Raw genomic sequence first — 26,990 nt, 5'->3', positions numbered from 1 at the left:
TATGCTCAGTAATCCCTGAAGGTAAGCAGATACGGGGAATTTTTTCTAACTGTTATTTATTTTAAATAGAGGGTGTATATTTCCTATGCTCCTAATTTAGGTATAATTTAAATATTTTTAAAGCGATATGTTGTTGCTGAATCATGAATCAAGTAAAAAGTCTGAGTGTAGTAAATAAATTTATAATATAACTAATACTTATTACTACAAGTAGTACATTTCTTATATAGAAAATGAGTAGTATAATTGAATTTATGTTGGTAGCGTGGAATAAGCTTTTCTATGAATGGTAAAATATAGGTATATGACGGATTATTCAATCATGGATGCAGAGTACACACAAGTAATGATAAAATTGTGTTTTGAAATTCTAAAAATTTTGCGTTCTTATCTCAACCCTTTTACCTGGTCTCATGTTTTTCCCAAATGGTTGCCCTGTGAGCCAAAAAAGTAATTTTAGAAAAGGGTACATCCTTTCTTGTAATCTTTAATTTTTGTAAAGGGTTTTCCAAAAACAGGTATTAGGTGTTAAACAGGAGAGATGGTTAACGATTTTTTATGGCCAGAATTATGGATGGTTTTGATCTGGACACCGTTTATTTTCAGCAAGACGGCGCTACGTGCCACACAAGAAACGAAACCATTGATCTTTTACGGGAAAAGTTTTCTGACCGTGTTATCTCTCGAAGAGGTGATCACAATTGGCCACCGAGATCTTGTGATTTAACACCTTGTGAGTTTTTTCTTTGGGGCCACGTGAAAGAGAGGGTCTACGCCAACAACCCAAGGTCGATTCAAGACCTCAAAGATGGAATTCGTGAGGCTATCGAGGACATAGAGCAGCCACTTTGCAATTCGGTTATGGAAAATTTCATGAAAAGGATATTGTCCTGTAAGCGTGATCGTGGTGGTCATTTGCCTGATGTTATTTTCCACTATTAACGGCATACCTTCCTCTTTATAATGAAATACACATCCTATCATTTATATTAAAAAATAGTATTTTTCTTTGAATATCAAAATAACACCTCTTATTGGAAAATCCTTTATTTTAATTATTTACAAACTAAGTCGCGCAGACTTGTCGATCTACTCAGAAAAGCAACACTTAATTGGATGAAAAATCAATTAACAATAATTATATAATTATTATCGAGAATAACTACATAGATTTTAAATTTTTTTTGTTTTTTTTTTAGCTAAAATTTCTTAACCTTTGATGGCAATTCCGATTATTATACGCTAAGGCCCATATTCTTTATGCACTTTTTCCGACGCAAAACAATGCATTTTTGATGTGCTTTGCTTTTCTTTATAATTGTTGAATTTTTAGTTTTTGTCATAACATACATTTTGATATGGGTTAAGATTTAAATTTTATAAAAATTCAACTTTTTTGTAATAGAAATGAAATGTGTTTGTTTTCTAAATAGATAACATGGATGTGCTTATTATTTTTTGTACGAATTTTCGGGAAAATATTTGGCATTATTTCATTTTACACATTTTTTTTAAGTTGTGGAATATACATATTCTGTAATTTATTATATGTCGCATTTATTTTTTTACACAATTTTTTCTTCCACGGTTTTTCAAGGTATGTTAGAACATATCTACCATGTGAAAAGAGTTGTGAGTACTTTTCCATGCACCAATGAATTGAATAATCCGAAATGCTTCACACCGCAGGTATGCATGTACATGCCCTTATGTGTGTATGTTTGCATGTATGTACTTGTTTTTATGTTTACTAAAATTTATCAAATGTTAGCTCTAAGTTTCATTAAAATATACGCATAAGCGATTTACGTAGGGAAAATTCACTCTAAATGTTACCTCAAACTCGGCATTGATTTTCCTTTGATGAGATTGCTGGCCGGCTCTCTGGTAATCATGGAAGCTGAGCGTGATAGCTTTTTCTCGCCGGTGTCTAGACTACGATGATATTCCTGGTGTAAAACGAAAGTGCATACAAATCAGTTAGCCTATGTAGGTCTATCTACGTTTTTTGAAAATACGATATTAATCAGCAAAAGCAATTGAACTTTGAATTCGTATATGTATAGGTATGTACACACAAATATGCATGTAAAGAGGAGGGCTTAGGCTTTTAAGTTAGCTTAAAAAAGTGTAAACACAGTCTAAGAAACTAAGCAACAGCAAAAGGAGAAACTTGCTGTTTTAAAAATTGTGCGCATATGTAATTTTTTAAAGACGGGAAGTAACTAAGTATATGGGATTTGCAATTTATAAATATGAATAGAATATAGAGGGGTGAGTAACGTTTAGATATTGAAAAGAAAGGCAGTAAAACAACAAAAAAGTTAGTAAAGTTCAATCTTACTGCATGTTGCAGTGGTCTCTTGCCATTAACAGAGTTTGTATCTAGGCCTACTTTTTCAAGATTCTTCTCGGATTTCGAGAACATTTTCGTTTCAACAAAGGCGCGCAAATCTGCCATTTTAACGCGTTTCTTCTTCTCGCTGCCACGACGCTCCGGTGTCGGACTGGGCTCTTCTGCAATCAAAAAGAAAACAAAAAAAACGAAAAAAGGGGGGAAAATTAGTTGATAATCTACATAATTAACCACTTGCTTCGTAGCTTACCAACTAAGCATGCTGTTATTGATGGTTCTGGTATCTCGATATAGTCCTTTGCCACGGAGCTACTGGGACTATCGCGACTATTGCTACCCGGTCCTTGGTACAGGGAAATCTCAATTTGTGGTATGGGTAGCGAATTGGATCGCTTGCGTGGCTGATTCAAGGTTATGGCTGCCTCCTCACCAATTTCGCTTAAGCTATAGTTTACAAGTGATATTTAGCTATTGCGTATTTTATAGAGTTATGTTGTTTTTACCGATTGTACAAGTACTGTAAGCTCCAGAAAATACCCTCCTCCTGCCAATGCGAAATGAATAGACAACGCAGTACGGCCACGTCGAGGAATGTGGCCGCCGATACATCCACCCGCACACTGTCTGATTTATCCGATTCCGTCTCCTTCTCGACGGAGGCGCTGCGTTTCTCTTTTAACGATGCACCGCGCATCAATTCTTGTTGATCGAATTCAAATTTCGTGGCTGGATTGTCCTTGTCGCGTGAGTGTACAGATTGACGACTACCGCGGCGACTTTGCGACTGCTGTTGCTGCAGCAAACTGGCGTCGGCCTGTAGGAGAATGTGTTGTTAGTATAGCGGGTTCATAAGAATATTTATTCGGAAATAAATATGCCTACCGTAAAAAATGAGTTGTCCATTAGATGTGGTGCGGAGGGTAGCCGAAAAATTACCACACGTTCATCTTCCACACTTGAGGCCTCCTCGGGTATGGTTTCGGGAAAGGCGAATTCTTTAGGCGAGGACACCCACGAATTCTTCAGGAAAGCATGCAATGATAGCACTTAGACTTGGCTGACATAGAAATAGGTATTTCATAAACTTACATCTTCATCTTGCCTTGTATGCTCCGATAGCTGACTCTGTGGAGAATCTGCTTTCGGCGAGGTTGCCACATCTACGTTGGACGATTGCTTACCTAAATTTGGTTATATAGAATTTGTGTTCGTGCTTATTAAAGTACTTAACTAATTATATACGCATTACACCTACGTCCGGGAAATACATCTGTGGATCCTTTCGGTGTGGGGGCACAAAGTAGATTACGCGCTTTTGGCTTTACAGGCGCGGTAAAGCAAGGCGCGCCCGGTGCCCGATTATCCCACATACCTTGCCACAATTTTATGCCATTTTCTAAGCGGAAATTTTGGAAATCTGACTCTTTCAAGTGATGTATAATGGGTGCGAACAAATAAACGAAGAGCTAGGTGAAGTAAAAAAGTAATATTCTCACAACATTATGAAATAATAGAGATATATTTATTGTACCGTTATTGTGGGCACGGAAAACAAATATTGCTCTATCGATTTCTGCTTGGGTGAATCATCACCCAAAATTTCATTGCCTCCCTCGTCATCAGCACATTCCTCGGCGGCATAGAGCAATATCCATTGCATAGTATAGAGTAATTTCGTTTCGACTGGCCCGATCGCTTGCATGTCCTTGACGCGATTGTGCAACAAAGCGGCAACACAGTGCATTACGTGTGGCAGCGCTGCTTGCAACAGACGCCAGCGTGGTATGGCTCCCAATGCTTTGGTGAGCGGTGGCGACAAGCCGAATTGAATGTTTTGGACGAGTACTTTTTCAAAGGACTACAATGTTGGAAAGGATGCGAGAGAGGGATGTTTTGCGAATGTATACTTTCAAAATTAAGTAATTCTATATAAATTCATTACTAAGAATGCCCCCATTTAAAGTTTTCGTACATCAAAATACATATACATACAATAATAGCAGCGAGATGTAGTACAAAGTTTTGACTTTTTATTGTTTGTTTTTATCTTATTCTAAAAATGTAGTTCGTACTACAACAAAAAACATTTGACTTAAGATTTCAAACTTTGTAAAAATATAAATAAATTCCCAAAATTCATCTAATTTTCAAACTTTTTAAATTTCTTGATGAGTAGGATGTCAAAAAAGCTCGGCCAACTACACTGAAAATGTTCAAGAATATTATCGACAATCCATTTTCGGGTCAGTATTTAGAAGAGCTTATTTAAAGATTTATGGAATACAGAGAACTACTGTCCAAGATACAAAACGTAATTCCAGAACTTATTAGAGAAGAATTAGGCAAAACCGTCGATATCTTTCCGGACGACGATCCGGAATTTGGTGAATTCTTAAAATTGTACAAGAAGTTGAGGAAGAGGTAATAACGATTATGATGCTATTGAAAAACTCATTCCCATAAAAAATTAAAAACCCACTAAAAATTTTTTTCTGGTTTCATGTTTTTTGCTAAGATAACTAACTTAAATTGCCTTATTCACAATTAGTTATGGCCAACGAGGAACATTTATTTGTTATGTATTATAAAAGCTAAACATTTTCTGAACCCGTCCCTGCTATGGTGTACTACTCGTAAAATAAACGGGTTAAGTAAGTAATCAGCTTTACTTTTATATTTGCTGATTCGGCCGTCATATATAAACAATATTGTTTATTCAAGATTTTAGTGAGCTGTGTTGCTTTTTCGAGAAATTTGCATAGGATTTAGGGGGAAAACATAAACATATGACGGCTTAATTTATCAGAATAAACGTATTTAATTTTGTTTTTCAAGGCGAATCTATTAAAAGTGGTAGCAGTAGGCCAGCGGATTGGTTTTTACTTTCGACGTGCACATTCGGATGCCAGCACAAAATTGAATTAGGAAACATATTATTTATATGCAAATTTTTAATTTGAAAATTGAATTTATGTAATGTATTTAAATTCCAAAGTTATTTTTCACATTTTAAAATAATTTCAACTTGACAAATAAAATGATTATTTTTTCCATTTAGCCTTAACAAATAAATCACTTCTTTATTTTCTACTTTCTAATGCACAAGATGTTTTTGTTGGCCTGGTGCCACCATCTTCATTGAATTCGTCTTGCTGATTCCAATAGTTTAAGCTTACGACTTTCAAATACTGCGGCGGTAACAGTTTTTTGGCAAATATACAAATTTAAAACTTTTCTAAAATACCTCGACCTATAAAAGTATCATACAACCCCTGTTTCAAGCCAGGAATTGTAGTCCTCATTATTTAGCTATTTAAATGTAAAATCGACCATCGTAGCCGATTGGGTAGCGGACCAGATTTCAAATCCATGATGAGCGTGTACCTACTCAGAGACCTGCAGGGCTCACTGTTTTCTTGAGTTGTTTATACGCAAAATTTCTTGCTCACATTCAGTCAATTGAACCAAAATATTTGGTCAAGTGCAGTCAGCTCATGCAGGCGAACGCGTAGTTCAGCTCAGTCAACACGTATGATCTAATGTCTTCGGCTCAAATCTAATCATTGAACAAAAACCAGCATTGAATGAAATTAGCATCGGCCTTTGCGTTCAAACGATCAAACTTGTTCAAAGAAGTAATTGTCATTATTGTATTGTAAATAGCACATGTTCGAGCAAACGAGCGTTGGCGTACAATGTACGCTGTAAATTGCGTTTCGTATTTGAAAGGATTAGTTGGTTTCAGCAATGTTTCCTTATTTACATTATTTTCTTTCGTGTTTTATTAAAAGTTTTAAGAAAGAAAACAAATATGAAAATATAGTGTTTTTGCTTTAAAATTTTGCTTTTACTTTGCTATCGTTAGTTACAAGCAAAAACTCATGCGGGATCATACGTGTTCAAACCGGCTCATTTGGCTCTATAGCCCTTTTATTCTTGCTCAAAAAAATGAATGTATAGCCGAACGAGCAAATACCCGAAACGGCTGCTATGAAGACGATTGGTGATAACATCGGAGAGCTAAAACGCAGCACATGATTTGATTGAGCTGAAATAAACAATGACAATAACTTATTTGAACAAGTTCGATCGTTTGAACGAAAAGGCCTGTTTTTTTGTTCAAGCGAAGCGTATGAATGTTTTACACTGAGCCGGTGCAGTTCTCTGGTACCTACATGCTTGGAACAACAACAAGATGTACCCCACAAATTGGAGGAGGAGCGTGGCCAACAATCTAACAAATAAATGTTGTTTTGTTTTCAAACATGCTCACATTCTTCATTACATTTGTTTGGTTTGAGAAACAAGAAGCAATACAATATGATAGAATAAGAAACGGCATATATCAGTATTATTTAATATAGTTTAATTTCAGTTAGTGGTGATGTTTAAAACTATATGGTTTATTTAATTTTTTATAAAATTAAAATTTTTTATCACTTTCGTACTCAAATGGGAAAAATCTCTTTTCAATACCGCTTGATCTCTAACAAACAAAGTTAAAGTACACGTTCCATAAGGTAGTGTCGGCTGTACTGCTCTTCTGTGCTACTTTCTACATAATTACACCATGGAAATTACCAGATAATTATATCTTTTTCTTTCTTTTCAATTTGAAAATCGAATTCCACTACACAAACCGACTTATTGTTTCGAAGACATATTCAGCGTGATTAAGAATCTGATTGCTGTTAAAATCAGAATTGAAATCAAGAAAAATTACATGTTGTCAGATTGCATGGCATCTGATCGCCCCGGTTTCTTTCTCAAATCAGAATTGGTATCAGTTATAGTCGTCACAGAAATCGATTTTATCGACTCTACTTCAGAGAGAAACCGACGAGATGATCGCTGCCAGAATGTAAGGAGTTGTTTTCTTTGATGGTCCGTTTTACATTTTTTTATATTGAAATGTAAGTAAATTTGATAATTGACGATATTTACGTATAGATCCTGCAAAAATGCGATGGCACATCAACATTTTTATCATTTTTTTATATCAAAGTATAGCTCATTGTCTTACAAAAACCACTTGAATCCAAATTTAAAGTTTTATGCAAAAAATAGAACAATTCAACCTCAACTAGAAAAATTTTTGGTATGCAATTTTATAGCTTATTAAAATGTAGTACAATAAAGTGCAGGTTAAAATCTGTTGAAAAATTCTGTTTATTAATTTTTAATTTTTTATATTTTTTTTCCTTGGCGGTGTTCCGCATTTTCTGCGTATAAAAAAGAGGAAAATAGTCAAAACTGGCCAAATTGTTGGTGCGATATCTTTTGTGCGGGCTGTGTCTGCTTTTGAGGTAAAGCACACAAATACAATATAAACCTAAATGTTTTGCAATTCATGGATGAAAATTCAGGTCTATCGAAATGATTTACAGAAAGGGACACATTTGAGTGAAATCATTGTTAGTAGTCTACGACGTTTTCATTGGATTAGTTGAAAATAAACATTCCGGCGGATTTCGACAGCTTTAAGGGTTTCAAAGGGCTTCTGAATATTTTTCGTTTCACCTTTTCAGAAGCTTCCTTCTCCACTAAGAAAAAGGCTATCATTGCGGAACTCATTGCGCTTTTTTGCAATAATATACGAGTCTTTTACCACAAGGGTAGATGCAGGCAAAATTACCAAAATTTAAACACTTCTTTGTTATTTTTCTTAATTATTAGTAGATACAAAAATCGATTTTCAATTCTTACTTGCAATTCGCAACATCCCTTGGGTCATGAAATACTGTAAGTTAGGTTGTTAAAAATTATTTTTTGTATTTTTTCCTGATATCAACTTTATAAATGGTGCCTACAATTCACAGAACGAACCGATTCGAAAAATTCACTTATAATAAGGACACTCTTAGCATAAACTCATATTTCTTACCTTGCAAGCTTCTTTCGATTCCTTTTTAGTGAATTGCATTCAGAAAGAAAATAAATGTATTAGTTTTAAAAATTAATTTTAGTTGTGAACGGAGGTGAGATATTAAACTCAACCAAAATCTAAATCTTAATACATAGTAAAAGAACGTCTACTTGTACAATTAATTCGAAAAATTCCATGCTAAATAAAAATGTTATAAAAGTAGTAGGCTAAAATAACTAGGATACTATACATATTCACAAATCCATTTAAAAAGTGAAATAAATACCTGTTTATTACTTCTTGTACGGTAAGGATTACATATATGTTTAAGTACATATATTTTTTTTGTTTAATATAACTGCATACATACGTAAGCATATTGTATTTACATGCAAACAAAAAGTTATCTGAAACACATTAAAAACAATGTATGAACTATAGAGGCCATTTTGCTATGAATTAATTTCTTTTATTCAATAATTTAATAGCTTGCTATTTTACATTTCTTTCCCTAGTACATGTTTTATAGTATGAATAGTTTCTACTGCGGCTTACTTTGGGTTATTTGCGGCCAGCATGGTGCGCACATCAGTCAAAAGCACTCGTCAAATCACTATATAACCCAAACCCATTTCAAACCCATCTCATAGATGACTAGATACGTAACTCTCTCATTTTATATTATATGAGCGCGCACCCAGGAACTACTTTGCGCTCTTGGCAGACTGCCAATCTCTGGGCTGCTGAACAGCTGATATATGAAATGGCGTGCTGCCAGAAAAGAGGTGCCAAAAATATTGGGTATGTGAATAAGTTTCAGCCCTCGTAAAAGAGGTGTCTCTGCTGATACTATTTTTGTGTTCGCTCTAGTAATACTATATACTGGTGATTTGAAGGTGTATTTGTGAGGACTTGATCGCAGTGGTTTACATTCGTTTGAAGCGTAAGTATCCTATTTTATCTGACGTCAAAAATGTCTACGTTCGTTCCGAAAAAACCGGATTTGCGGGAGTCATGCTTCATTATTACGTTTTAAAGAAAAGTGTACTTGAAACGTGTCGTCTACATCAAATACAATTTCCAACGTGGCAATTTCGACGTGAGTATAAAGATCGCCAAGGGGCACCGAAAAAATTCGAAGATACTCTACTCTGATACAACAATTATTGGATGAAGACGTATGTCGAACCCTTGATGATATGTCTAAAGAGTTGGATGTTGACAGATCAACCGTGGGTCAAGAAGGCAGGTAACTACGCACCACATCAATTGAAGGAGAGAGATATCGAGAGACGTTTGGTGACGTGTGAACGGCAGAACGTGCTTTTTGAACGGCAGTTTTTCTGCATAGCTGAAATTCTTACTAAAAGGGCCTACTTGAATTACGAAGTGATCACTTCTTTACTTTCATGATGGAATTAGTGTAGATATTTACTCCTAGAGCAGAGTATGCAATTTTTGCACGGATATAATCTTTTCCACGTTGATGGGCGGACCTGTAATATGACATGCAAGATCGTCTGATTTAAACCTTGTAGATTCCCGTTTTTGATGATATTTAATATAAGTCTAGGGTAATTTTGTAAGTGATCTTGAAGAGCTGCAGCTATCAGCAGCTAATTTATCAAAAATTATATCAAATTCGATCCTCTGAGTGGGTTTTTTGAAAAAGCTCAAGTATCTTTCAGACAAAGATGTTATAACTGCTTGAAAATAGGGGAAGCAAATTTTAACATCCTGTGTAGCTTCCCTTTTTGTCCTCGTAACCTTTGCTTAGTACAAGGAGACCAAGTAGAGTTGAATTTTTTTCTATTCTTTTTGTGTGTACTCGGCGCATAAACAGCGACTAAAATTGTACAAATAAAACCAGGCTCTGCCTTTTATTTCAATTCAGTTTGTATTCGCCGGAATGTGATTAGTTCGATTGATGATGCCGTCAGGTTAGGTAAAGTGAAAAGAGTGAGGGGTAATAATAATTAAAGGCATACACACAAATGTAGATATAAATATACATAGGCAAGGCAAAGGAGTGTAGGAATTGAGATATTATAATATAAATATGAAGTAGAACAATGTTAGTATTTAATAAATAAGAGTACAATAATTAAGAGTGCAATAAATTTCTACATCGTAGTATTATTTGTTATTTCCATTTTAAATTGATTTATTTAGTAGCGAAATCGCCGCATAAATACTCGGGTAAGTCGCGAATATGCTGTTTACTGGTAAATGGTGTGGTAGCAATAATCTACATCTTATGCCTTCGTTAACAAAAAGGTAATAAAAGTTAAGTAGGAGGCTAAATAATGGTCACTACCCGGTGTCTACTGAAATCATTAGCTTCGTACTACTTACTCGTACTCGGGAGTACTTAACGCAACAGCCAGATAATAGTAATGAAAAATTCATGCTTTACGAAAATTCAACCGAAAGTGATTTCAAAGTAACTCGTCTAAGAAAATAATGCATTGAAATGTATTTTCACAGCTTTAAAAACTACTTTTGTACGTACACATATGTATGTGTGTTAACTTACATGATGTCCTGGTGCATTTTGACAAAACTACATCAAATATGAGTATGTATCACAAGAATAACACATTATTTATGATGAATTTCAATTGTCGTTGTTTTTGTTCGATTTTGTGATGCATTAAAGATTAGAATAATAGAGCAAAAAAAGAACACAATTTGTTTTGTACAATTTAAATAAATACATACATTTGTAATAAAGTGTAAGCAATTTAGGTATAATACGAGAAATACGAAGTGGTTAAAAAAAGTTAGAAGAAAGTGAAAGACAAAGAGAGAGACAGAAAGATACCAAACACAGACAAAACATATATGCTTGTAGATACAATACATAAGGCGCCTTCGTTTCGCCAAGCGTTAGCGAGTGGAGAATAGATGAAGCAACTGGTGCAAATAAACGTACGTTGGTAGCACTGCTAAAAATTACATGTGTTTGGAAGTACTCAATGAGTATTAGTAAGATCCGGTTCATAGGGAACCATTTGTTGCTTCAACTTGTCACTTGTGATGTTCGTGCTTTGTCAACACCCTTTGTGTTCTCGTTCTTCCCAATGTTGATATTGAGTGTAGACCAAAAACTAACAATTGCAAGGTTTATAAACACCACGGGCAACACCAAAAGAGAGTTCGCTAAGTTGAAGCAACAAAATTTGCTCAATATAAATGCGGATTAATGAAATTTGCCTATTATCAGAAGATAGATTTGATAGCATTGATATAACTCACCATTATACTGGTTTTAAAAAATATAACCTATTTGTTAGCGATGAATCTTACTCGATAACTTTGATGCTGCTTTCACATGTAAATTTTTGTCAAGCGAGTAGGGCCCAAACGTAGCGAGCAGAGAAGTGGCGAACCGAAGGCGCCTTTAGACGTATATCCGTATGTATTAAGCTTTACTTAAAAATACAGGGTGGCCCATATAGTAGATTTTCTTTAAGCATATGTTATTTTGACAGTGACAGCTCTTTCCCGGAGGAAATCGTGGCAGAAAGGCAGTAAGTATCATGCTTCCACGACACAAAATCGCTTTATCCTAGAGCAACATTGGGAAATGTTGTATGCGTTTTTTCCTAAGTCCTAAAGTCTTAAATGAGAAATCGGCCGCCGAACCGAATAGTTTGTGTGTGACCACCATTCGGAAGTGCATGGTTTCGAAATGCCGGGCACGAAACATAAACAGAAAGATCACGTTTTTTCTAATAGCGGCTGCTCCTCGGCAGGCAATGGCAAACCTCCTAGTGTATTACTACCACGAAAAGAACCTCTTAGTAACGTCCTAGTGTATTTCTTCGAAAAAAAAAATACATCTGCTGCTCAGAGTCGGCGTAAAACAGTATAAACATCATAATATTAAGGAACAGGAATCATAAATAGAAGGAACAGCTCGACGTTTATTGGTATAACTTTTGACAAAGCGCATTTTCATCACGGCGGCTATACTAACAAACAAAACTGCCGCACCTGGGGATCCGAAAATACATTCGCAGAGAGAGGGAGTTTAGTACAGATTTTAGAGCGCATTTGACATCATTGGCTTATTTTTCTTTCAGAATGTTGTTGGAAATGACATTTCACTAAATGGTGAGTGCTACAGAATCATTGCTAAACAAATTCTTGTGGTCGAAAATTGAATGGACATGGACGATCTTTGGTTCAAGTAGGATAGCGCGCCATGCCACAGTTGATCTATTTCCGTGCCAAGTTCGGTAATTGTGTTATCAGCCGTCTCGGCAATGCCAGTTGCCACCTCGGAAATGCGTTTCCCCGCCTTGCAGACTTGTTTTATCGGGAGCCATGATTAACCGATCTTATGCGAACAATCCATTAACGATTCACGCTGTTTGGGTGAATATCGAGCGAGTCATTCAGAAACCATCACCAAGGCTAACAGGATGCGGCACTGTGAAGCCAGTCGAGGCAGCCACATGAATGAAATCATGTTCTATATTTAATGGGAATGTTTGCTCTTTCGAATAAACCAATAATATACTGATAGAAATTGATTTTATTTTATTTTAAAAAACAAACCACTGTAAGAACCATCTGCATATGCGTGAATTAAAAATACGCTGAATTCACTTATAGATTTATGCCACTTTAGTCAATTTATCACTTCAAATAAATTTTTCTTAACTTTTGCTTCAACATTTATAGCGTTTATTTACAGCTCAAAATTTTTGCGAATTTTTAGTTTTTCATATAATATTTACAGGTGCTCAGATTGACTTTTCGACGCAAATGTGTAGCCTTTTTTGTCTGGTAATTAGCCAATCTGTGAAACAGCTAAAGTGCGAGGTCTTCATTGTTGATTTTGATTTTCGACATTTATTTAATTATATTTTTTTTGCCACTTCTTTTACATATAACAATTAAAATTTTGTTTGGTTTTTAATTTATGCTTCTCAAAAAATAAATTATATCAATTCAGAAACTTACCATACAACTAGCTTCATGGAGTTTGCCCAATTTCGGCCTTATAAAAGGGGCAATCTGACGCCACAGAAAGGTCTGCACTGATACCGGCAGACCAAGATCCTGCATACCATCATCCTGGTCGATGTCATATTCTTCATTGTTATTTATGTGTAAGTTATTGTTCGTTGTACTTGTTGTAACCATTGTGTTTGGGGGACTCTTTCTTACTACATACGAGTACACTGATTTAATGGTGGTTGAGGCTAAAGGCGCTCAGTGGCATATTTTTGTAAGCTGTGAATAAGTAAAAAATGCATTGTCTTCACAAAAAACTTATATTGGGGTAGTAAGAATGTAATTTATTACTTTTCTCAAATACACTAAATATGTATGAATGTTTGATTTGTTTTTATTATTTTAATGTTTCGACTTTTCCATCTTATAGCTGCCACTTTAAATTTATTTTAGAAGCAAGTTTCATTATATAAGTCTATATTTTCATTTAACATCGAGCGGCAAAATTTTCGACATATTTTGCAATTTCCGATTAGGGATATGCGAAATTCGTCATGTTGCCAAAAATGCAATTTGAGAAGAAAAGAAATTGAAAAAAGCGTTTGAGCCCAATGAGTGAATATTATATTATTTGCTTGCTTCAAACTTCAGTTTTCAACCATAATTCATGATCACTCAACGGTAAGCTTTCGTGCATCATTTTTTATTTTTTATCTTTTATTGTTTTTTTTTTCTTGGACCTTGGATAGAGCCCTATCCTCTATCCTCAAGTGATTCTTTGATACCAGGGTAGCCCTGTTCACCGAAGAGTACCGCTCCGTTAGGGACTGTCGCTTGGCATTACGTCATGTGGGGGAAATGCTGATTTATCCCCGCTCCTACGTCGCTCTCTTTCCAGACACGTTGCACAATGCAGGCTGTTGTACCACTATTTGCAATCGCCGGCACTACTTAACATATAGCCAACAACGTTTTCTGTTCTAACCGTTGCGCTCAAACCGGGTCCGGTGACCGGATGGTAGACAGTTGGCAAATTAGCGTCATATTTTTTGCAGCTGCCTTGATTCATGTGTAATTCAAGTGTTCTTCGAATATTAGTGTTTTTTTCTCAGATCACACTGAGATATTTAATGGTAGACGGACGAAATGATCGCCTGTTCTGAAGGGTACCTCTTCCGTTTGCTTCTTACTCGACACGAGCATTGCTTCTGTTTTTTTTTTCTCGGCCATTACTTAGTCAATCTTTAACTGAATTGACAGATGTGGGTACAAAGCTGTTTGCGTTAAATTTGAACCAATTTGGTATTGTCAGCTGCGCAGTAGCACCAATGCATCATGGGCCAAATACAGGATCCGGCACTCGAAGTGTAATCAACTGCAGACCGTTCGCGCAGCTAATGCACAGGCATTGACACATGAAATGGTTAAAAAAGTGAAGAAGCGACATGAGCGAAATCCTCGACGAAGTGCCAATCTAATGGCGAAAGGCCATAGCATCCGTCGCATAGTGAAAAATGATATCAAAGTCAAGTCTTACAAGATCCAATAGGCTCATGAATTCACACCAAAGCAGCAACAAGTCAGACTTGAGAGAGCGAAGGAGTGCTTCGCTTCGCCGAAAGCGGTCAATTTCCGAACATTGAATTTTCTGACGAGAAAATGTTTCAAATTGAGCAATTCGTTAACTCCCAAAATGATGGGACTTATTTGACCGACCGTTCATACGAGAATTTGAGTCATCGATTGGCCACCAGGAGGCAGAACCCGCCACTGGTAATGGTTTGGGCCGCTGTAACTGCAGATGAGCGCTCTCCAATCATTTTCATTGAGCTTGGCGTCAAGGTAAATGAGAAATATTATTGGGAAAGTATTTTGGATGTTGCTTTGAAGCTGTGGGCTGACAAACATTTCGTTGGCAGACCATGGACGTTTCAACAGGACTCGGCACCGTCTCACAAAGCTCGAGTGAAGCAAGAATGGCTAAAAAACAACGTTCCGAACTTCAAAACGTACACACAATGGCTCTCAAATTGACCAGACGCGAATCCGATGGATTATTCTCTTTTTGCCATCTTGGAGAGCAAAGTCCGAACTAAAAGATTCACTGGTCTCGAGTCGCTGAAAAAAGTCATTGTCCGCGAGTGGGCGAAAATACCTTCAAGTCACATTCGGGTAGCTTGCGATTCATTTCTGAACGGTCTCAAGGCCATAGTCAAGGACAAAGGTGGTCATATCGAAAGAAAGTAAATTGGTTGTTAATTTTGTATTATTTTCACATATTTTTTACTTTCAATTGAATAAAAGTAATTTGCTTAACTAAATGTACGACCTGTTTAATTGGTTATACTTCGAATGCCGGAGTCTGTATATTATGAAAGGGTAAAACTAGTCTAGTGTTTTGGAGAAACCGAGTTTTTCTTGGCTGAAATAGTTTGGGGTATTCAAATCAAAATTTGGAATATTTTTTGGAACTGCTGTTTGAAATCTCTTGTTTTAATTTAAACTTGTTTTTATTTAAAAATTTTCCACTCCTGTTTTTGGCAAAAAATCGAAAACCTTTTTTTACAAGTCTATGATATTTTAAAACTCCTCTATGTACAGGCAACTATAAAATAAAAATGTTTGTATATCTTAGTAGATCTTAATTCCAGTAGAAATCTGTTCGTTGTGAAGGAGTTTTAGAAAGCCGATTTCGAGTATTGGAACGCGGGCAAATAGTGGTGAGCAAAGATCGGGTAAACCGCGAATATTATGTGGTCATGTGTTTAGTGAACTTGGAAGAGACTCATTCACTCTGAGCTGTTAATATCAGACTGAACAATTAATTTGGGTTTCTGCTATCAACAACTGACCAGTTTTATGCAGCCTTTCAATCACAAGCCATCTGCGTTGCGAATAGGAAGGTTGTTGTGCTCCATTAACATAACGCCTGGTCACACACATCTTTAACGATGCAGGAAAAGAGAAAAATTAACAACAAACTGAACATCTTCTGGTAGTACAAAATTGGCCTCACGAGAAGCATGTGCAGATGAGATCTCCACCAACTTTGTTACGAGTAGAGACAAGGACTTCTTAAGTCGGGGAATTATGAAATTTCCTTGAAAATGGGCTAAAAGTGTGCCATTAAATGGCGCATACCATATTTCAAATAAATCGGATGACACAGTTACGAGTAAATTTCGTTGTGTAAATTAAGGGGGCTCGGAGCTATTTACTTTATTTTGGGTTTCCTTTGAAGACAACGCACTAATCAGGGAGAATTCAAAGAAGATGTGCTCGGTAGATCAACAACCACATAAGTCAAGATTGCAATGAGAGTGTAAACAAACAAGCAAGGCAGCAACCAGGGAGTAGGTCATATTAGGCCTGTGCACTAACATCGGGTGGTACATGAGAACTATCGATATCAATAACTATGGTTTGACAGCCGAGAATGGCAAACTGTGGCGACATTTCTGTTCAGTAAGGTTTTGCAAGTCATCACGCATCGTTTAATGCCAGAACAGCGCTTCCAAGTTCTGAAAATGTAATTAAAAAACAAATAAATCTGTTAAGTTGATAGAGCACTAGCGGCATCACCGGTCCATATATCTTTCGAAATGAGGAAGGAGCTGTCGTTCTGGTGAATGGGGAGCGCTATCGGCCCAAGCTGACTGAATTTATCTTTCCCAAAATTAGATGGCTCAAATTGCCATTCAGCTCTCTTAACAAACGATTTATTGCAATATTCAAGCCACCATTGAGGCCATACGGCCAAAATTAAACTGATCGAACTCGAAGCTGCGGCAGACATATGCCGGATATCATATTAAAAAAATAAATGCCATGAAAATATCAACCAGATTATATGAAAAAACTTCATTCCAATAATAATTCTCTTCTAGGTATATTATTATTTTAAATTCTCAAGCTCTTAAAGAAAAACACTCGATATATGAGATGTTTTTGTATTTGAAACGCAATCAAGGTCACCCTTTTTAAAGAAAATCGGTGAATATGAAAAATGAGCTCTTTAAAATAATATCGTATTAATGCAAAGCGATCCCCATTCGAGGATAAACCACATCGAAATGTAAATGTAATGTGAAAAACAAAAAATAAAAAAAAATTGTTATTATGATACATAAAAAATTGTGTATGTACGAATTGCACTATAATTGCTAAATGACCGCAAAGAACTAAATTCCGCCACACGCCTCTCGTCCAAAGCATCGCAGCCTAGAACCCTTAAGCATACTTGTATTAATAGTAGAAATAACAGCCAACTGTTGCCCGTGGCTCACATGCAAATTCCAGAAATACCAAACAGTTACGTGAAATGGGTGAAGAGGGTTTCATTTGAATTGCGCTCGTAAATCAACAGATGGCAACAGGTGTTCGCGTGCGTCGACTCAACTCACAAGCGTCCATAATAAAATACTCATAACCGTGTATGCAAGTCGCATGCGAAAAAAATTGTGTGTGTGTCTTTGTTTACTATGTTTGCATGAATTTCAACCCCTGAGTTGAGTTTTGTTTTGATTTCATTGATAAGCCTTAAACAGCCGGTCAGCCGGCCAGTCAATGACTGATAATCAGCTGTTTGCTTTGTTGTTGTTGTTCAGCATTGCTCCACTTTTGACTTGGACGCAGACTCCGCATCTCGGTGGCGTTTGCTCCGCGTATACAGACAAAATTCAGTATCACATTATAGAGGTCGCTGAGGTAAGATGAAAAATGTTTTTTTTTCGTAGCATTTTTCACTGAAAATTTTCACTTCTTACATAACCGTCTGAAATTTTCACTAAATTTCCACAAAAGTGCACAATTTTCCTTATCTACACGCACAAAATCGTTATCACTTGTCGCGGTTCTAATTGAATTTAAGTGTGGCGCACCCATAAAGCCAATAAAATACCAGCACTTGTAGTTAGACGCCAGCGTGGAAAAAAGGGTTTGGCCAGTTACATTTGTTCACTTTAATTTTTGTTATTTCATTTGCGCGTTCTTCAATTTGCACTCAATTAAAGGCGATAACTTAATTGCTTCTTTGTGTTGAGTAAATTTACGGGCAAAAAGACTGAAAATTGCTGTGTTAAATGTTTTAATTTCAATCGAAATTTTTTGCATGATATTTTTTTTAATATAGCAAATATTTAGTATGGACGTACTGTTTACCGTGATTCAAATGTTGACGGTTTGGTGGTTCAGATGCGACTAACTGTTATTTCAGCCAGGAAGAGTACGACAAGTGACAAGTGTGTTTACGCGAAATTAGGACATCTAGTGTGAAAATACAGGATGCGCATGTGAAGAGGGAGGTAGATAATTTTGGGAAACTAGTTGGTGCATAATTTATTTATGTGGTTTTTTGGAATTTGGTTATTCACTTCAATGGTGTTTCAATAGTGAAATATGGTGCGTTAATTAAAAATATTTAAAAAATTTAGAACAAACAAAAAAAAAATTATAAATTTTTAGAGCAAATATTGCGTAATACAAGATGACATAACGCGTGGGCCAGTGGGTTTTTATATGGCTTGTCGATTATTAGATTGCCAAAAATTTTAGTAACTCACAATTTTAGTTAAGCAATTAAAATTTGAGGTCAATTAAAAAATAATTTGCTTGAGTAATTCAACCAAAAAGCAATGAAATTGAATAATCGAACTTTTGATCAATCATTTCCATGTGTGGTTTTATATGTATAAAGTGTTTATTGATTAATTTTTTTTTGTCATGTAATTTTTGTTTTTATTTGCCATGTTTTTATATAAATATAAAGTGTTGATTGATTGATTTTTTTGTTTGTTTTTGTTTTACAATTTGAAGAGCAAACTTTATGTAAGGGGGCGTCCATAAATTACGTGAGGTGTTTTTTTCAATTTTCTGATGGTGAGATGTCGTGAGATTTTATTCAAGCCCCTCCCCCATCCCCCAATCTCACGTGAGATTTTTCAAAATGTGGGTTTCTTATGTAAACGCGTTGGATGGTTATTGTAAAAAGAAAAAAAAGTTGCTTCGTGCTTTTGTTTACGACTAGTTAAGACTTGTAATCAATATTGCTGAGAGTTATAAGTGTAATAAAAATTTAACAATAGAAGACTTAAATCGTAACTACTGCGATTAAAAAAAGAATATCTACTCTAATTCAGTCCATGGAGAATCATGCGCGGTTTCTAGAGAGACTATTGGGACCAACATGTCCATATGATTTTCAGTAAAATCATGTGCTCCTTCAACTTCGTTCTAATCTAGCCACTCTAAGCCGTTGACGCTTGCGCACAGTAACTCATTAGCTCGTCTTGTGACAATCCGTGAGGGTCGCACTTTGCGGAACATACGCGCTTGCTTAGCTGGTGCAATGTGAGCTGCTCGCCTGTGCTCTGTAGCTCTTGTGATAGATGCGAAGTAAATACCGCATGTACTGCAGCATATTTTCTCTAAATCATCACGTATACTTGGGCAATAGAGATCAATAGGCGTGCTGATGAAGGCATTCAGCGGTTCAATCGGTACGTGTATTAGAAATGGAGCAAATGATTTTGCGTCATGTTCTTTAAAGTCCGAAATTGTCAAACGTCAACCTGAGTGATAGGGCGTTCGGCTCATAGTGGCGCGAAAACAACCGACGGGCTACACTGTACCGCAAATTCAGATTAAATTGAGCTATTTGGTATAAAACAAATATGGTGGTTTGACAGTAGTAATGTATAACGTCGAAGTATGAATGAAATTATTTTCTTTTGAACGAATTAGTGAATGATCTTAATCATACTACGATTACGCTTGAGATTAAATCTTAAGCATGTACAATTTTTTTGTTTCAATCAGAAAAAAATTGCGTGATATTTGCCGAGACCCCCCCCTCTCCAACGTAAGATTAGATGAGATTTGACTCGAGATTTGACTCTGAGTCCATGAAGGGGGTACAATAATCTCTCAGGTCGTGATGCTTAATCTCCTAATATTAGTAATAATAATAAGACACAAAAAGCAAGGAAATGACCAATTCGGACTTTATATACCCACGAACATTTTAACAATATTTCATTTGGCCCGGTTATGAATTTTGGGAATCCAACAAACTTATTTAGTCATGGTTTCTAACATCACATGTATGGACGGAAATTGAGTCTTAAAACATAAAAAGTGAGTTTGGTTTTATTCGATCTCGGTTATATCGGATCTGAATGAGGTGGGGACCAATATGTTTGTCAAGCTTAGGAGATTTTCGTTAAGCCATTATCGAGATACACGCATCTACTCAAAAATGGCCCCAGACATCGTATTTCTTTCTCTGATTTTTATCACTTTTACAAAAATGAATAATTTTGCTTCATTTATAACAGAAATAATACATTTATTCTTCTTTCAAAATTACCAAGCCCACCTTGGTTATTTTGCGATTTCGCCATTTTCAGTATCCAACTACAGGGGCAAAGAGATTCTTTAAAATATATTAAACGATTACTCTCTTCATTCTGAGCATTTTGGTATATACATACATACATATGTATACATATGTATATATATAATATAATACATATGTATGTATATATCTCCATCCATCTCGATTCATTTATGCTGTTATATACAATTCTTATGTGAATAAGATGATAAAACCATTCTGCCAAAATGCGCTCGAGTATAAAAAAGCAATTGTGATAAAAATAGCTTTTAGCTCATACGTTCTTTTTCTTGATTGTTGCGATAACCGATATTCAACCGAAAATTTCTCCCATCAAAGAGAAACATTAAGACCCACTCCATAAATTGGAGGAGAATTTTGGCCTAAACATCATTCATGGTTGTGTGTACTTTATAAAAAACTTATTATATATTCTCAAAGGATATGGAATTCTTCTTTGTATGTAAAAGATATTTCAACTTGTTCTACTATGTTCTACTACAAATTTAGAACCGTAATAAGTTTTTGGGTACCAGTCTGGCCCATTTGACTTTTGAAAAAGAAAATACACGCCCTAGCTAATTTTATTCGATATCGTTTTTAGGATTGGCTGTTTACATTACTTCTGATGAAAAATAGTTTCACAAAAACAAAAACTAAAAAAATGGTCTTTCTTCAAAAATTTTATTTGTTTTGAAATTTTAAATTGTAAACACCATTTTCTTTTTGTGAGTAAATAAATAGTCCATTAGCCTTTCCTTTAATAGAGATTGCGATGGATTTGTTATACTCGTAGTTGCTAAAATATACTTCAATTTCATGGTTCAGGCAGCCTTTCTCAGATTCATTCTAACATCCAAAAATTAAAGGTGGCACAAAATTTATCGCCCTATTGGAAAATCTATGATTTTTGCAAATGGTGTATGTCAAGCATATTTGACACTTGCGAACTAGACAGCTGCAATATTCAAAAATACAAGCAATGGATTTTCATGTGCATTTTATATACAAATGCTGCATACTCGGTTTTTCATTTTCTCATCAATTTAATTTCTTAAAGTTTCAAAAGACTAAATTTTCAAAAAATAGTTTTAAATACTTATATTAATTCCATAATATTAATAGTAAATGAAAGAATAAATATTCAGTTGGTAAGAAACATTTTTTTAGTTTTCAAATTTGCTCGTCTTGAGAAAAAAAGTTGAGCTTCGAGGTAAACAAAAATACTTGAACATTCCTTCTATGAAATAATGTAAACGCAATGGATACCAAAAAAAAATATACATCTGTTGTGGTGAGAAGTACAAGGGAAAAATCGTTCTATATCTAGATATCCCCACTTTCGTTAGACATCCATAATACAATCAATACCTTCCTATAGGTAAGTATTTAAAACAATTTAGTTCCTAAAAATTGAAATCGGTGAGAAATGAAAAATGTAGTATGCAGCATTACTTTTTAAGCTCTATAGTTTCACGAATTATATTTTTCTAAAATACATAATTGAAACTAAAAACAATTAAGTTAATAGTTAAAACTTGACAATATGTGAAGCTTTTATAATAATTGCCGAAGATATATAAAAAATAGGAGATTTAAATGGCTCAGCCCCAGTGATCTGTTTAAACATAAATAAAAAAAAAAATGAAAAACATATCCGAAAACTATATGTTCAAGTATATTATTCGCTGAAACATGTACGCACGTATGCACATATGTATGCATGTATTCGAAAATAATTGAGCGATGTTATGAAATACTCTACAATGCTATATTTTTGCACTTTTTTCGAATGTTTTCATCGTAAGGAAAGAAGATTTGGCACATACAGTGTTGGGTTACTGTAGAAATATTTTTGAAGTGTACATATACAAAATATACTAAATTCATATTTTTGAGGCAGCATTTATTTATGTGATCCATATGCTCCATTGGGAGATAGGGGAAACGATGATGATGATGATGATGGGAGGAAGAAATTAACAAAATGTACCAAACTCATATTTTTGAGGCATTGGGAGATAAAGGAAACAATGAGAATGATATATTTATGGAAGGAAGAAATATTAACAACAAACTTCAGTAACTAACTATAAAAGAAGTGGCTACATATCTAAATACGCATGCCGTAAATATATTCTCGGACAGCAAGGCGGCCATTAAATCAATGAATATGTCTATACTAAGATAGAAAGTTGCATAGGAATGCCGGGCAGCCCTAAATGATAGTAGTGTCGTATTCAAGGTCAGCCCCTTTTTGTTTCCAGGGCAAAGAGATATTGCGCGAAATTGTAAAGCCGATGATCTAGCCAGGAAAGGTACTGCTCTTCAACTGCTCAGTGATAAAAGTATGATACCACTGGGATACCTTTGGCCACAAGTATAGTAAACTAATAATCAAAAACAACATTATTCAAGAGGCCAATAGGTCATGGAGAGATGAAGATACTTATGTAACCGCTAGGCTACTATGGCCGCAAATAATCAAGAAAAAGACAAAGGAGTTGCTTAGCCCCTCAAGAAATGATATCTCGGAGGTCGCGGCTTGTGTCACCAGTCATTGACTATTTGGCAGGCATTGCTTGAGACTAGGAGTTTTTTCCCATGAATATTGTAGAAGCTGAGCAAGAGGAAGAATCAGTTGAGCACTTTCTTTGTAATTGTCTAGCCTTAGCTAAAATCAGAGCAGGTTGTCTGGGTAAACACTTTTTCAATTCTCTTACAGAGCCGCAAAATGGTTTCATGTCGATAAATAAACAAGTGGTATCAAAACGGACCTGTAAGGTCTACGTAAGTTGGTCGTAAGGACCGACTACTACCATAACCTAACCTAACTTCAGTAAGGTTCAGGAGCTTTGAAACATTTCATTTCAATTATTTAATTAACGATTTACTACTGCAATAAGAACAGGAACTGAACCTTTACAAAATAATAAGAAAATTACAATAACACATAGTGCCTGAATATCCATAAAATCAATGGAAAGAATATCAAGACATTAAGATTGCATACTAGACTACGATATATGTATGCAAGCATGCAGATAGAAAAACTCCTACTACAATACTATTCATGAGGTAATGATAGTATGAATACAGATCACTCTTGAAGTTGTTCTCACTTAGGTTGAGGGGAATTGAAGCTGGAATAGAGTTCCATATATGGACAGCATTCACGAAAAAAAGTCTTGCACTTTTTGAAAGATAATTTCTCATAATATCATTTCTCAGCCAGTGCTTATAGAACCTGTATTGTATTCACAGTGTGACATTTAAAACTCAATGTTTTTAAAAAATTTATCCCAACCTTTAAAACGTTTCAACAATACAAACGAATATTATAAAATTTTTCTCGAAGCCATAAGAAACATTGGGAGATTATATTTGTCGACGGGTCAAAAACCGACGTTTGCACAATGTTTGGAGTCATAAATGTAAAATGTAAAATCTTTATAAGCGAAGCAGCTGCACTGCTCGAAGCAATAATTTTTACCTCTCGGAAATCTAGCAAACACTTAATTTGTACCGACAGCAAAGCCTCAATCAAAGCTATCTTAAACCTATGACCGTGAAAATTTGGAATATAATTTCAATTCATATAGGCACAATCAAAATAATGTGGGTTCCTGTATACGCTGATTCCATGAAAAACCTGATGGTAGAGCAAAAGAGGCTAATACTCGTAAAGAACCACTACACACATTGAATTATATCACTGCAAATTTGGCGAAACAACATGCCGCAGATAACGTTTTAATTAAATAGAATGTGTATAAGCATCCTTACAAAAACTTTAACCCTTCCTAATAAATACTTTTCCTCCATCTTCATCGTCACGAAATAAAAATCTTTACTCTGCTGAGAATTGTTTACTCACTCATGACACATGCTCACTTGAGCAGCGGATCTATTTATAATATGATAGAATAGAAAAGTTTAGTTCCTCGCTTTGAAGCTCGAGATATTTTGCTTTACTTATTATTATTCTTTTGCTTTATTTATTATTTTAATTTGATTTAATGTATTGGTAAATGCATACTAGTGGGGTAAATGTATGCTGAAATCGGTTAATAGTGCACCAGGCTTTATATTTTATTTATATATCTCACCAATTTAAAAAGGATATACAAACTATTTTAATTTTTGTTAAAAATAAAAATATATTATTAAAAACAAAAATATTCTTAGCTTTAATTCAACATCCTTCCCACAAAGGAATAAAAGAAAATGTTTAACAAATCTGCCTTTATATTTTTTCAGGTAATTAATTAATTATTAAGGGAACCATTTTATTTTAAATGATATTGCGGTTTTCACAGATTTTTTCCTTATAGCTTAAACAAAATAAATAATTGGCGCGTACACTTCTGTTAGGTGTTTGGCCGAGCTCCTCCTCCTATGTGTGGTGTGCTTCTTGATGTTGTTCCACAAATGGAGGGACCTACAGTTTCAAGTCGACTCCGAACGGCAGATATTTTTATGAGGAGCTTTTTCATGGCAAAAATACACTCGGAGGTTTGCCATTGCCTGCCGAGGGGCGACCGCTATTAGAAAAATGTTTTTTATTAATTTTGCTTTCACCGAGATTCGAACCAACGATCTCTCTGTGAGTTCCGAATGGTAATTACGCACCAACCCATTCGGCTACGGCGGCCGCCTTATAGCTTATTTGTTGCTAAAATGTAAATACAATATTAATTTCTGTAATAAAAAATAAATTTTTTTGTAATGTTTGAATAATTTATAATTTTATTATTTAAATTGAATAATTAAATAAATAACTAAAACTTGCTGTTGTTGCATATGAAAATACAACTGATCGATAAACAGCGGAAACTTTATTCAATTTCAATACTGGATTATTTAAAATATCGGTCTATAAGTTTCAAATTGGAAGGTTACTTTCAGAGGTGGAGCGCTTAGGGTAGAGTTACTTAAAAAAAATCACTCCAATTTTTGGTGCCTTCAGTTAAATTGAATCACATTCCAGAAGAAGTATTTTTGTATTCACCAAAATAAGTGAGAGCCAGAAAGGTCCTAGTCTGGTGAATATGGAGTTATCGCAACCAACGTATTCACACCTATCTTCACATTTACAAATTTTTAAATAATTTTTAAAAGGTGTAATACTCCTTTAAAACCAATCGGTTGCTTACCGTCTACCTATCCATGATAGTTTCGCCACGTTATTATAGCTCGTAGTATATCACTACCTTCTCGTCTTACCAACAACGCCTCGGCTCCAGAGGAGATGTGACGGGTTAAACGATCTTTAGGATTGCCATAATAATTAATGCCTTGATGCAGAAATGATCTGTTTTGTGGCTCCTAAGAAGGGTTTTAGACAGTGTTCAACCTGTAACTATCTTAGTTTCAAGATATAAATAAAGTTATTTAGGCAGCCAAAATACTTACCCAATATTGAAATGTATCGAAAAAATGGTTCGCGTATTAATATAACCTTAAGAATTGGATGATAGAAACTAATGCATAAAAAATTTTCTGAATACAACAACTGCAAATGCGTTCAATATTTTTGCTTTGTTTATAGATTAGCCCAAAAAACTATAAGGCTCTTTCTTACATTCAAAAAATGTATTTACAATAATGAAGCAAATAATGCCAGAATTGCATTTCTCATGAGAGAAGAACTCAAAATGTGTAATTGTTTTGTGCAGTCAGCTCACTTGTCTCTCCAACGTTAGAAATTGAAGTAAGGATTTGACACATTTATGATTCTTCATTTGCAAGATATTTGATTAAAAACTATATCCACCAAGTCCAATACCGCGTTGCAAGAGTTCGAATTATGGTAAACTTGTTGTGTAATATATGAAATATTAAGAAAATAAATCGAAATAATATAATTGTTCGACTTTCATTAATTTGTGAGGGATATATAAGTATATATCAAGTTTGACTAGGAAATTATGACTAAAAATTACTTCAACTGTGATTTGTTATATGCGATGAACATTTCAGCGTTGACTACAAAGAAGCATTAGAGTGAGCGTTATAGATTTATGTTAGATTTGTCGACAAAATCCATAAGTTAGGGCTAGATGAAAAATCACACTTATACAAACGTCTCCATCAATTTTTTCACATTGACGCTTAGAATGTGATAGGAACTTGGCTCCAAGTATGGTCTAATATGTGCATCAAGAGTGACCAAAATACGATCGATCAAATGACTATCAGGAAATGTTACAACAGACATAGCCAGGTCTATCCTTCAATTTCAGGAGGATGAAAAACTTGTTTATGAAAGCAATGCATTCGGAAAATATTTGTCTTTTTTCGAGAAGAAGCCGCTTGGGAAATAGCGTTTCACGGTGAATGGTTGTCGAAATCCATACAAAATGCATTGTCGTGAAATATGTGTGACATTTAGTACTGAAATTAGT

General features: G+C 35.1%; 1 protein-coding gene across 1 annotated transcript in view; it reads right to left on the bottom strand.

Annotated features, from left to right (window-relative positions):
* The window catches only part of LOC128854786 (protein unc-80 homolog), a 48,696-nt gene extending 30,319 nt beyond the window's left edge, over positions 1-18,377 (bottom strand). The window contains exons 1-12 of the mRNA XM_054089185.1: positions 18,344-18,377; positions 13,197-13,469; positions 10,759-10,785; positions 8,241-8,261; positions 3,888-4,214; positions 3,612-3,822; positions 3,446-3,537; positions 3,239-3,376; positions 2,860-3,170; positions 2,607-2,800; positions 2,345-2,517; positions 1,837-1,949 (exon numbers count right to left, since the gene is read on the bottom strand). Coding sequence (XP_053945160.1) covers positions 1,837-1,949; positions 2,345-2,517; positions 2,607-2,800; positions 2,860-3,170; positions 3,239-3,376; positions 3,446-3,537; positions 3,612-3,822; positions 3,888-4,214; positions 8,241-8,261; positions 10,759-10,785; positions 13,197-13,379 — 1,790 coding nt within the window. The 5' untranslated portion in view covers positions 13,380-13,469; positions 18,344-18,377. The remainder of the gene's footprint in view (positions 1-1,836; positions 1,950-2,344; positions 2,518-2,606; positions 2,801-2,859; positions 3,171-3,238; positions 3,377-3,445; positions 3,538-3,611; positions 3,823-3,887; positions 4,215-8,240; positions 8,262-10,758; positions 10,786-13,196; positions 13,470-18,343) is intronic.
* Positions 18,378-26,990: the final 8,613 nt, after the last annotated feature.

This window comes from Anastrepha ludens, chromosome 2, assembly GCF_028408465.1.
Source record: "Anastrepha ludens isolate Willacy chromosome 2, idAnaLude1.1, whole genome shotgun sequence".
NCBI classification, from domain to species: Eukaryota; Metazoa; Arthropoda; class Insecta; order Diptera; family Tephritidae; genus Anastrepha; species Anastrepha ludens.
Note: the sequence above shows the minus strand (reverse complement) of the source record. Positions and strands in the feature narration are given on the sequence as shown.